Source organism: Balaenoptera borealis, assembly GCF_965194805.1.
Source record: "Balaenoptera borealis genome assembly, chromosome: 15".
Lineage (NCBI taxonomy): Eukaryota > Metazoa > Chordata > Mammalia > Artiodactyla > Balaenopteridae > Balaenoptera > Balaenoptera borealis.
In genome coordinates this window covers 91,974,206-91,987,826 of record NC_138871.1, presented here as the reverse complement: position 1 = coordinate 91,987,826, position 13,621 = coordinate 91,974,206, and the positions used below count along the sequence as shown (strand labels likewise).

Sequence of the window (13,621 nt, the reverse complement as noted above, 5' to 3'; positions counted from 1 at the left end):
ATATAGCTTCAGGTAGAGATTCAAGAAAATAAAAGGGAACAATTTCCATAGGTGGTCAAACAAGAACAGTAGGAGATCACTCAACTTTCACGTATCAGTTGCTTTTAGAGAATAGGGCAATTGTACGTACACACATCACCCACTCACCTCTATTCCTAGTTCAAATCCTCCACCAAGCCCAGCTATCCCGATGGCCGAAGGTGCAGACCATTCTAATAAAAACAAACAAACATTACTCTAAAACTCCTTGGCACATAAATATGGGGAGGAAAAATGCTAAAATGTGAATTAATAGTGTTTCTTCTTAAAATAAGGAGATTTTGGCATTTTTGCCTATGTTTTTAAATGTTCTTTAATAAATATATATAATTTTTTAAGTTAAAAAGGTTTGAAAGGTGTTAGGTATTCATTATGAGCCGCACAGACTCACAAGTCTATGTTTTCTAATCTTTCCCTACAAACATGCATAATACCAAACTATTGAATTCTCACCAATTAAATATACATAGCATTTGATAATTTCAACCATCAGTATTCATAATGTTTTACAAAATAATTGAGCTGGAATTCTAGTCTTTTGTTAGTATTTTATCATAGATATAAGAGAGCAAATGGATTCAAAAGAGTTCATTATAATCACTTCTAAGGGTAACATAATACTAAACTGTTTCTATTGTAAATTCTGGAGGGCAAAAACTGTTTTGACACCCTTTGTGTCTAGTAGAAGCACAAGAAATAGGTTATAAATTCAAGATTATTAAAATTCTATCAAGATACATATCCTTACATTTGGAAACTAAGTACAATAATTCCATTTGCCATGATATGGTACATTTCAGGATTATTGTGTGCCTATTTTTCCTGATCTAGACACAATTGTGTTAAACAAGTCTAGAAAAAAATAATTGGGGGGGGGTGGGTGGGATAGTCTAGATGAAGTACTTTCTGAAAATGCTCAGTAGCTCCCTAAGCCTAATTTTTCTTGCTATCATGTATTCTAGATGACAGGCTAGTGCTTGAATATACCCAGAACTAATCTATCTGGGCTTAGAGGGGTTTTGATTACAGAAATTAATGTCTCATAATCTCGAAGTTATTTTCCACTTCCTATGTTAGGGACTGGCCCTGTTTAAAAACTGCCCACCTGGCCAGGGTCTGGGGATTTGCTGTGCCCCACTGGGTGGCTTTTATATTACCCTCTGCAGAGCGACCAGCAGCTACTTGGGAAGATGGGAGAGAGAAACTTAGGTATCTAACCCAGTAGGAAGGTCCACCTGAGGTTCTGATAGGAGCCCCAGGTGTCGACGGCTCCTCCCCCTTTTCTGACAGTCACCGGTCCATGACCATTTGGGGCCTGCAGGGCTGGGGGCTCCTTGCAGACTCGGAGCCCATCTCACGGTGGACTCGATTTGAGTGTGCCTACTTGTCTGGTTGTACTGCTGGGAATCTGCCCATGAAAATTTGGGTAATGCTTCTTTTCTTGAGAAGAAGAGAATGATGTCATTTTTTGTTCCGTAGCCAAGCCCAGAGCTATGAAATCTGAACCACAACCTCAGGGGCGAACGAACTCTCATTTGCTGTGGGGACGCCTCACAGGGGACAACAAATCCCACTGACTCAAGTTCTGGGGCCGTGCACCCCCCAAATGCCAGGTGTCTCTCCTGTCAGTGGATGGCCCACGTTCTCCCTCAAAATAAAATTAAATTATCTACACTAAAAAGAGCTATTAACAGAAAAATGTGCTCAATTATATAACTGAACAGCAAATGTTAAATTCATATAAAAGCCTTTTAGTTGGTTATGACACACCTACACACATTTTAAATATTATGTATGTTGGTTCTTGGGATTCAAGCAAACATATTTTGATGTCATGTCTGAAAAATCAAGTATTAGATTTCGCCTCAGAAAGTAAAACCAAATTATACTGATCTTGATATGATTCTGCCCTGGGGATGTTCTTTAAAATGTTTCGATTTTTAAGATACCGCACAGGAACAATGGGGTAAAAAAGCTTCCATGAAACAAAAGAAAGCAAGTGTAAGGTGAAGCCGAGGAATAAGAATGCATATTTAACAACAGAAATACAATGTCAGTGTTTACTATACGCTCCATGGAAGGACAATGAAGTGTGTAAAGACGGGGGCCCCATCTTCGGATATTCTGAGTCTCACGGGTGGGTTGGTTGACCACAGAGAAAACCGAGGGAGCGGCCCGAGGAAGGTGGTCCAGGCGGCACCGGAAAACCTGTCTCTCTCCCTACAAAACCTGTTCACAGTGGAAACAGAACAAAAAAGGGACGAGGATTCTCTGCCCCTCCCAGTGAAGGGATGCTAGCTTACTTCCATCTGGAAGGCGCGCCAGCACGATCCCACTGCCCCCTCTCGCGGTGACCAGAAACCCAGCTTTTATCGCAGACAGGACCGCCAGGCCCTTGGCTTTGGCAATGACGTGTGCTGCAAAAGATGAAGACAGGTGAGCACCCGGCAGGCGACAGCTCAGCAGGCCCGTGCGTGCAGGTTTGCTTCCCGGGACCAGGGCCTCCGTGGCCTCAGCAGCGCAGGGAACTGCGAGGAAACAGCCTCAGGACAGAGGAGCCTGAGGCCTTTGGTGGCCCTAAGCCGACAGGGCGGGTGCTCAGAATCCTGCAGCGGGCACAAGAAATGAGACACTGGGAAGAGACTGTACTGATATCTAGTAGCAGGACAAATAATTTGGAGATTTCAATTAATTTACAACATAATTTACAATTTTACAAGTTATAAAAGTATTTTCAAAGAAATTAAGATCTACACAGTATTAAGGAGAAACTTCAAAAGGGACTGGCATGCAGTGTGCAGCAGAAGGTCTGAACTTAGAGCCACATTGTTGAGTTCAGCTTCTATTAATATGAAAATCTGGATTCAAAACCAGGAAAATTAAATGATTTTGCCACTTTAAAAAGTTTTTTGACTTTATAAAGTGATCTGATCAGTATTCGAATAACACATAACTACCAGGGCACTGAAAATATAATTCAATTTACAAAATATTGGTTTATTCACATTTCAGGGAAGTTCGTTACATAAAAGGAAGGTTATTAACATAGGTACCCACTAAACTCAGTGCCTTACTAGTCTGTGGATTTATTTACATAATAGTACATCTTTCAAATAACAAAGGAAGCCTAAACATTGGAAATTATTCTTGGATCCCAATGTTACTTTTACGGTAGTTTAATTTATCATCATTTTAGTCAAATATGCTGTCAAGGAAGTCAAACCAGACAGTGTACTCACATACACAAAAAAGGCTTTGTAGGTGTCCCTAGGAAACACTAAATTTCTAATACACTTATGCACACCATTTCAAAATTTAAATTAATAACAGACTCTCAGAGACGATTCAACCGAGAGCACGAGTAGGGTAACACACACACCATTCCTGGAGCTCTTGGTACTTAAGGCTTAGAAGTAAGGCTCTCTTCTCTCCGATGGTCATCAACTAAGTGTGCCTTAGTTCGTGTTCTAAAGGGTGTGACACATGGTAATGATGTTGACAGCTTCATTATACATCAGGTAGGTTTGTTTATACAACACTTGTTGGCAGAATATCCTCACATGCCATTCTCAGTGCTTTTACAGTGAGTAGTGCCTCTATTCAGGAACATTAGGTATAACAGAAGTATATTTTTAAAATGAACATAGTTCAAATGTCAGGTGTGTTTTTATATCTTATCCACCCAGATTCAGGGACATTAAAATACCAATAATCCCTAAATAATTGTTCAATTAGCTCTTCATTTGTAATGTAGATGCACTGATTGCAGATTTACTCTCTAAATTGAGTTTCACTTACGTCTCAGAGCCCCTCACACCAGAGGACTGTGAACTCACAGCCTAAGAAAGGCTAAGGGTCTGGGCATTTTGTTTTAAAATATTTTTTAGATTTTATCTCCTATCACATAGTACACCTCCTTAGCTTTAATGTACGCGTAATGGGCCCTCCCTCCTCATCCCAAGGAAAGATGAGGCTTGGTCATCTGGCAGCTGCGGCCTCTCTGGCTTCCATCAGACACACAGCCCGCAGCCCTGCGGGACTTCGCTCTTCTTCAGGCTGCTGTGTAAACGGGTTTTCCTTTTCTGAGCTACACCCAGTGAAAGGGCGTCGGGTGGCCTTTGACTGGAAGCAGAATAAAGGCAAGGCAGAATTTTGCTGGACAAAATCCACGAGAAATAATCCGTACCCAAATGTTTTTATGGTAGGAAACACAGCTTATCTAGCCTGACACGTATGTAGATGCTGCTGTATATTGAGAAATGTCTTCTGCCTCCTGCTTCAGAATAGAGCTATAGAAAATCGAGTTCTTCTGGTTGAATTTTCTTCAAGTGTTACACAGTGCTTCTCTAACTTGTACGTGCATGTAACTCACTGGAGATCTTGTGATAAATGCAGATTCTGATTCATCAGGCCGAAGAGGAGCCTGAGGTCCTGCATTTCTAACAAGCTCCCAGGTGATGCCCAGATGTGGTCATCTGCCTTCGAGTAGCAAGGCTCTATGAAGTGCTGTTTTCTTAAGATGGGAGGAGTGGCTGGGCCAAAATAACAGCACTTAATATTATTACTATAACAACAACAAATTAGAAATTCTTACAACCCTTAAAGGTCTGTTAAATAACTTCAGAAAATCTGGCTTAAGAAATTAAACTGGTTTCTCTAATGCAGGATGAGAGTTATGCACTAAGAGGGAAATTAGCCCGCAGCTGCCTACGCTCGTCTGCATATGAGTGTCTTTGCATCAGACAGATATTCTCTGAAACACCTTTTAGAAATAACTGGTAGTAGTAATGAACAGACAGTGGTTCCCAAAAGCTTGCCTCTGGACCAGGTCTTGTGTGGTCAGCCTGACTACAGGAGAATCACATTAGAGACGTGATAAAGTCTGCACTCCTGGCCACGCTGCTCCCAGGGTCTGATTCAGCAGGTCGGCGGGGGGAGTTTAGGAACTGCACTTTAATGACCCAGGGAATACAGATGTGTAGCTGTGTTGGGAATCATTGATTAGTCTTCTTAAACCACTATAAAGTATAACTATCTTACCTAGAAAGAAAAAACACAAAATTAAAATTTATTTATGAGATTAGCTAGTGAGTTTGCAAGATGAGTTTGCGAAAGTCCTCAGAAATTGAGGACAAGGACCTGTGAGTTTGAGGAAAGTGGAAGTGGAAAAGGACACAGGGTACTTAGGGCCATGGGCCCTGCAAAGGCGAGGAGGAGAGGGAGTCTTACAAGGCGGGTGGGAGAGGTAGGCCACCCAGGACCCCAGCCGGGAAGACGGGCTCAGAGGAGAAAGGTGCTCTGAGGACCTGTGTGAAGTCAAGGGTTGAGAAGGTAATTTAAGAAACAGAGCAGGTGTAGAAGTGACAAGTATGTATTTTATTTACCTACCAGGAATGATCTTATCAGGTCCATTTCTGGAAGTTATTTCTGTGAATTCTCTTAGAATTTTAGCAGCCTTTTTTGCTTCAGATTTCAAATTGGAAGGTATAGGGTTATTCACTGAAAGATTAAAAAAATGATTTTAATGAAGAGATCTACTAAATAGAAGTTAGAAATTTGTTGTAATTTCACTTTTCTCATACAAAATTAAGCATTATCAAATTGTATCCTACCAAAGGAAATAAACTGAAAATCCTTATTTATTGATCATTTCATCTCTATTTTCCTAGTAAATGAAATTCACTGGGATTGGGAAACCCTAAACTCTCAAAATCTCAGAACTTATAAAATCATGGAATTCTAAAGGATCTTAAAATCTGGTCCAGTCTCCCAATTATATATCTTTTCCCTGTAATTCTTAACTCACCACAATATTAACAAAAAATATTAAAATGTTAAGAATGAACAAAAGATGTATTTTACTACTGTCTATAACAGATAATATAAAATTTAATATATTTGACTATTGTGTTGAAAATGTTTGACCTGTCTGCACAGATTTTCCTTATCAGTGAAATTCTAGTAGACTCAGGAATTGAGTGATTACTTCCATTAATGGACATTTGCATTTGTATAGCATTCTATGTTTTCAGCATTGGTTGGGTATTCATAAACTCAGAGGAAGGTTTATGCATCCTAGCAATGCTCACATAATCTTTCCAGCGCTGAAGTATGTGGGATGGATCATTCCTTTATCACAGGACAAGGAACCAGAAGAGTCAAAGAAATCAAGAGGCTTCCATATAAATCCTGCTGTTCCGACCATCAGATGAATTTTTCATTTCAAAGATTGTATTTTCAGCCCTGAAAGTCCCATTGGTTGTTTTTCATTCTTTCCATTTCTATCCTCATTGTGTTTTTGTTGTTCTTTCAATCCTTGAGCATATTTTAAAAAGTGTTTTTATATCCTTGTCTGATGATTGCGTCATCTCTGCCCTTTCTGGGTCTGTTTCTTGACTGACTTTTCTCCTAGTTATGGGTTATGTTTCACTGTTTCTGCCCATCCTAGTGAACTTTGGTGGCTGCCAGAACTGTGGGCGCTGCCACGTCGTGGATCTAGATCTTGTCGTCGTCTCTAAACAGCGCTGCTGCGTTTGTGCTGGCGCCCGGGAGTCACTTGCAGATCAGCTCACTCGTTCCAAGGCTTGCTTTTATGTTCGGCTTGGAGTGTGTAGTCTTCGGTGCCAGGCCTGCAGTTACCATGTGACTCTGGGCTCTCTCCTGAACGTCCTCGGGTGTGACACTCTCTCCACTCGGCTGGTTGGAACTACTGCTCCCAACGCTGCATAAGCTCTGAGGACTGTTTGCCTCACAGCTTCCTGAGAGTCGTTCTTGGCCCTGCCTTGAAAGCGTCCCCTTCACACAATGCTTCCTACTCAGCCAAGGACTCAAGGGTCCCTCTGCAGATTTCTTGAGCCCCTTCCATCTCTGATTCACTCTCCTCTGGGAATCTGGTCTGTAAACTCCAGTTGCTCAGCCTCTCCAAACTCAATGTGTCTCTCCCATTCAGAAGGAACCCATGCCACGGTGGGCTTCCCTCCCTGTGCTGCAGCTTGGAAAGTACTCCAGGCAGAAACACGGGCAATTGTGGACTCTGCCTCAATTTCCCCTCTCCTCTGGGATCCTAGACCCACTCGCCTGTTGTCCAACATGAAAACAGATGCCCCATATATTGTCCCGTTTCTGGTTGTTTACGGCAAGTGGCAATTCCAGTACCAGTTTCTTTGTCATGAAGCTCTCAGTGTACTTTTGCTTTTTATGATGAGTAATATTGAGCATCTTTCCATTTCTGTCAAATCTTTTCTTATTTCTTGTCCATTTATGGAGAGTATTTCTCTGTTCCTTATTGATTTGTACATTAAGGGAATTAACCTTTTTTTCTAGAATATGAGTTACAAACATTGATTTCCTCTTTGCCATTTGTCTTTTCAATTTTCTTATGATGGTTTTTCTACTTTTTAAAAAATGAAATCAAATTCATATTCTCTTTTACATCAGAAAGGATGACAAGTTTTTATTTGAATTTAATCTGAATACTAGAGAATTTTCTTGGTTTACATCTTGTTTTGCATATTTTCTCTTCATGTTCTTTGCCTATTTTTCTGGTGCCATACTCTTTTTTTTTTTTTTTCTTTCTTTTTTAAAAGACTATCTGGAGCATCTACTAGAGTACTTGCCCCAGAGAAAGTATCTATTTTTTTTTTTTTCTTTTTTAATTCACGTTCTTTTATTTATTTATTTATGACTGTGTTGAGTCTTCGTTTCTGTGCGAGGGCTTTCTCTAGTTGCGGCAAGTGGGGACCACTCTTCATCGCGGTGCGCGGGCCTCTCACCATCGCGGCCTCTCTTGTTGCGGAGCACAGGCTCCAGACGCGCAGGCTCGGTAATTGTGGCTCATGGGCCCAGTTGCTCCGTGGCATGTGGGATCTTCCCAGACCAGGGCTCGAACCCGTGTCCCCTGCATTGGCAGGCAGATTCTCAACCACTGCGCCACCAGGGAAGCCCGCCATACTCTTTTTGTCTATAATTTTAATCATGTCGCAAGTTTGTATCTCAGCTTCTTGTTTTTATACTTTTATGTATAGTTTTTCAGTATTTGTTTTTATTTATATGGCAATATCTCTCTGGGCTTTCTACCATTATCATCTTTCTATTATTGTGACTAAAGGCCTTTAAGAAAAAAATTATACAAGTATTATTCTAAATTTTCTTCCAGAGCTTTTATTTTACACTAAATACTTGACCCTCCTCAAACTTGCATTGGTATAGGATATGAAGTAAGAACCCAATATTTTAAAAATATACAACACAATTTATTGAATAATCCACAGCACTTAATTAAAAATGCTACCTTCATGACAAAAGCAAGAAAGGAATATTCATATATATATATACTCATATATTTAAAAATAAATGACAGGAGGGAGGGAGACGCAAGAGTGAAGAGATATGGGAACATATGTATATGTATAACTGATTCACTTTGTTATAAAGCAGGAACTAACACACCATTGTAAAGCAATTATACTCCAATAAAGATGTTAAAAAAAAAAAAAATATATATATATATGACAGAGATGACATGGTAGATTAATAAATTATTCTGGGACTTTAGGTCATTCAAAGGAAAACAAAATAAAATTAGATTACAATATCACATCATACACACACACAAAAATTCAATGTAATTGAATGCCTAAATATTAAAAGCAAAACTTAGTACTTTTAGAATAAAAAGAATAGGGAATATCTTTATGATTTGAGGATGGAGGAATGCTACAAACAAGGCACAATAACGGGAAACTACAGATACATTCAACTACATTAAAGTTTAAAAAGTTGTATCAACATACATTTAAAAAATAAAAATATAAGCCACAGATTGGAAGATATTTGTCATAAACATAAGTGACAAGAGATTTAGAATCCAGAATATATAAAGATCTTTTATTTTTTAATATAGAAATTTTAAATTTATTTACATTTATTATGATTGATATGATTTATGGTTAATTGATTTATTATAGTTATGAATAAATTGGAATTTTTCAATTTGTATTTCTATCATATCTTTAGTATCTTCTACTTTTCTTTTGTTATTTAAAATTTAGAATTCATCAAGTTGAATTCTTAAATCCTTCTTTAGTTCTGGACATTTTGCTTCTTCCATTTCTTTTTTTTTTTAATTTTTATTGGAGTATAGTTGATTTACAATGTTGTGTTAGTTTCCGGTGTACAGCAAAGTGAATCAGTTATACATATACATATATCTACTCTTTTTTAGAGTCTTTTCCCATATAGGCCATTATAGAGTATTGAGTAGAGTTCCCTGTACTATACAGTAGATGCTTATTAGTTATCTATCTTATATATAGTAGTGTGTATATGTCAATCCCAATCTCCCAGTTTATCCCTCCCCCCAACCCCTGGTAACCATAAATTTGTTTTCTACATCTGTAACTTTTTCTGTTTTATAGATAAGTTCATTTGTACCCTTTTCTTAGATTCCACATATAAGTGATATCATATATTTGTCTTTCTATGTCTGACTTACTTCACTCAGTATGACAATCTCTAAGTCCATCCATGCTGCTGCAAATGGCATGATTTCATTCTTTTTTATGGCTGAGTAATAGTCCATTGTATATATGTACCACACCCAGAGTATCAATAAAAATATGAAATCACTATAGAAAATGGGGCAAAGTGTTCAATTAGTTAATCCACAGAAGAGGAAACCTCCATGGCCAATAAATATATGAAAAGTTGATCAAACTCCCTAGAAGCCAGGGACACGCAAAGCCAGACCATAATGCATTACCGTTTCTTGTCCTTTAGGTTGACGGAAATTAAAAAAGCCTGCCAATGAGCATGTGTAGGTTGTGCGGGGCACATAGGGAAGCCTCTGTCCCATTGGTGGGGACGTGAGTAAGTGCAGCTGCTGTGGGAGCTGTTCTGAGGACAGCTGGAGATGACCCACCAATACTACTCCTGGACGTGCTCAGAGGCACTGGCTTCCCGGCTGAATGGCGGCCCCCAAATTCACATCTACCTGGACCCTGTGAAACGGACCTTATTTGGAAACAGGGTCTTTGCAGACGGAATTAAGTTAATCATTCTCGACCACCCAGGTGGCCCCTAAGTCCTTAATTAGACAGAAAGGGGAAGATGCAGAGAGGAGGGGAAGGCAACGTGGCCAGAGAGGCAGAGGCTGGACCGTGCGGCCACAAGCCCGGGAGCACTGGGGCCCCAGGAGTTGGGAGGGAGAAGGCAGGACTCTTGGAGGGGTGCGTCCCTCCAAGCGCGTGACAGCCCACGGGCCGCCTCCACGCGGGACAGGGCGTGTCTGTTGTAAGCCGACCGTCTGCGGTAACTTGTTGCGGCAGCCCAGCCACCGAGGCAGGGCCTTTAACAGCACAAAGAAATAAATACATTCAAACAGGAGATAAACGACCCTCAAAAGGAGGACGGATATATCTAGTTTGGTGTAGTATTAAAATTGTATTCTATACAGAACTTCAGATAAACTAGATCTACTGTATCAACATGGCAAAATGTGAATAATATTGACAGCAAAAACAAGTTGCATAAAGATATATAGGGTATCACACATTTACGTAAACATTTACATAAATGTTATACAAATATTTATATATAAAAATAAAGTAAAATGATATTTGACTTGGGGGGTGGGGTGGCCCTGGGGAAGGCTTATATAGGAAGCTTATTGGAAACTGTACTTTTTTCCCTTAGGCTGTGTATAGTAAGTCATGGATGTAAAAATTGCTATTCTCAATAGTCTTTTGTATGTCTGAAATATTACAGAACAAAGATTGTTCAGCATAAATTGAATCCTGTACTATTAAATATTTAATATATTAGTGGAAACGTATGACTCCAGCTGTAAAAAAATATGTACATTATGAATAATTACTCCATAAGTTGTCTTTTGTTTAAAATCTGACCTCTCACAGCCAACAACATGTCTTGCGTGAAGAGGTGTAGAAAAGTGAAAAATGTACCCTTATGTTTTACACAAACAAGAGAGCACACACAGCCTCCCCTCCCCCACGCATGTGCGAGCGTGTGGGCACACACACACACACACACGCACACACATAATTCAAAGGACAGGGACTCGGTGAGTGGCTATACGGTAAATATTCAGTTGTTATTATATGCATTTGTATATCATTGACAATTCTGAAATTTGAATTTTTGGGAACTAACATAAAGTTGCTCTTCATCTTCTCCATCATGTATTTGTTTAAAATCACACTGTCCCATTTTGATGATGGTACTGAGATACTGAAAGGTTGATACTCTTGGTTCTCTACTTTCACTTGCAATGGTGAATATGAAACACAAAGATGAACACAGAAAAATTCTCAGAAGCACATAATTTTTAAATAGGGAAGGAATCTTAAGACATCCATTTAAAATTATGTCAATTTACTAGTGGTCTTTAAACTTTTCCTATTATCAATGCTTTGGTTATACAGCCTGGATTTAGAAGGTCTTAGAAAAAATACAACCTATAAAATTCCAAGTGAGCATATTTATGTAGATATTTGGGCCTTTAAAGTACATTTTATGGAAGTAGCTGTTAGTCATGACTTGACTAATATCAGCAGCAGGCTAATGACATACAATTGTTTTTGGTATTCCACAGTGATCAAGAAAAAGTGTACATGGTAGGGGGCATTTCCAAGTTTCCGATATGGTATTGACAGCTTCTGAAAACCACAACCGGTGTGAACAGACTCGATGGGAGCCCGCCTCTTCTCCGCTGGGTCGCTACAAAGGAGGCACCGAGCTGGCGATCAGCAAGGCAACCGGAGCGCGACTAGAAAACCGACTAACGTGCACCGTCCATTTGTAACGCACGTGCTTTGATTCCTGGCGTAGGACTAGATGAGGCCTTTGTTTTCTTAATTTTTGTTGGGATCTAAGATGATGTAACCTTACTCTTTACGGAATGAACAAGTCGCATGCAGGGGGTCTGCTGTGTTAGCTAGTTTCCCACACACCGTGTGCTTCCCGCGTCAGCACAGCGCTGGCCCCGGGAGCGGCTGCCCAGAGACAGTAATGGGTGTCGCTTCGACGCCAAGATAGTGGGAAGGAGCGTTTTCTGCACCCCCCTTCCTGTCACTGGCTGCCTGAAGGGGTCTCCAGGGTACAGCCGCAGTGGGAGGGGTGGAGACCCCTGGATCAGAACACGGGGGAAGGTGCCCACCACAGCTCTTCCCGTGCTAAGAAATCGAGATGTGGGGGCTCGTTGCTGCAGCTGACATAACCCTACTTACTATGTTTAAAAATTACTTCCCATCTCTCCATGGTATTTGCTGCAGAAGAAAGATGGAGACGTATCTGTAATTTTTATTTTCTAACTTAGGACTAGACTTGTTTTATATACATCCTAATCACTTAATTAGTTTGGGGGGGTAGATAAATGGGTAAAAACACATAAAATATAACATACCATATGTTAATATCTTTCTCTTTGATTACATTGCATTCCTAATAGACTACTTGCAGGTCCTTCTAAAAAAGCAAGGCAGTAGTTTTACCTTTTTATTGAATGTTAAAATGGATAGAAAGATAGATCTTTGCTGTACCAAGCGCTCCTATTAGCACGTGCCTGAAAACAGCTTCATGTTACAGGGCCCTCCCTGTGCCTTCCTCACTGTGCCCGAGTTACGCCTCCGGCCGTAACCCCCTGGTCACCTGGAGAAGGTGTAGCAGGCAGAGCCCAACGGCAGGTGGGATGCACACGGCGGGTCAAAGAGGGGATATTAACTGTGGGAGTTGTTCACTCTGTGTGGCGCCCTCGGCTGAGGGACAGTCCTGGGGGGAAATGTGAGGAGGTGCAGCCCTCCCTGGAGAAGCTGTCGCTCAGCCCGAGGACGGCGGGCAGCTGGGCTCCGCCGGGCTGGGCTCCCCGTGGGTGCGGCAGGGGCCCGAGTCCTCAGAGCAGTGGGGCCTCTGGCTTCCGAGCGCAGGGGGCTGTGGAGAGGACTCTGAGAGGCCTTCCCGGGCCTCTGGCCAAACGGGCTCGCCAGATGGCCTCTTGCCGCTCGCTGAGCCCTGCCTGCCCCATCCCGAGGGAGCTCGGCGTCAGCCCCTGACAGCAGCCCCACCGCTCCGCCCAGAGCGCGGACCGAAGGGGCGTCGGAGCTCAGAGGCCCCGAGGACTCGGCACAACCAGCCACTACCTGTTCTCCCATGGGAACGGCTGGTTGAAAAAAAGGAATCAAAGGAAGAATAGTTTGTGTGAGAACACACTTTCAAAGATGAAATAGGTAACATCCCATCATAGATCAGCATTGATTGCTGAACATTGGTGATCTATCGTGATAAGGGGCGCTAAATAGTGAACGCAAGTTGAAAACGTTCTCCCATAAAGAGAATCACATTCTACCCATCAGTAGACTTGGATTACAAAAGAAGTTCTCAATTATTATTATAATTCAGTTTTCATCAATAAAAATTTGTGGAAGATTGTTTTCTCTCTTGTGTAAGTGTCAATACACAGCCTCAGTTTTCCTCGTGGCCCCCAAAACCTGATATACGGGCTGTCTGGCCCTAGAGGAAAAAAAATGCCAACCTCTGACCTCTTAAAATTCCACTCATTCTTCAAAAT

The 13,621-nt window shown here is 41.0% G+C and overlaps 1 protein-coding gene across 8 annotated transcripts in view; it reads right to left on the bottom strand.

Annotated features, from left to right (window-relative positions):
- Nucleotides 1–13,621, bottom strand: part of SH3YL1 (SH3 and SYLF domain containing 1) — a 45,815-nt gene that overhangs the window by 25,391 nt on the left and 6,803 nt on the right. For 3 of the 8 annotated variants that reach the window (XM_082358505.1, XM_082358504.1, XM_082358503.1), the window contains exons 2-4: nt 5,424–5,538; nt 2,343–2,456; nt 148–212 (exon numbers count right to left, since the gene is read on the bottom strand). In XM_082358505.1, coding sequence (XP_082214631.1) covers nt 148–212; nt 2,343–2,456; nt 5,424–5,451 — 207 coding nt within the window. In that variant the 5' untranslated portion in view covers nt 5,452–5,538. The remainder of the gene's footprint in view (nt 1–147; nt 213–2,342; nt 2,457–5,423; nt 5,539–13,621) is intronic. The other 5 variants (XM_082358500.1, XM_082358501.1, XM_082358502.1 and 2 more) reach the window with 2 other exon arrangements.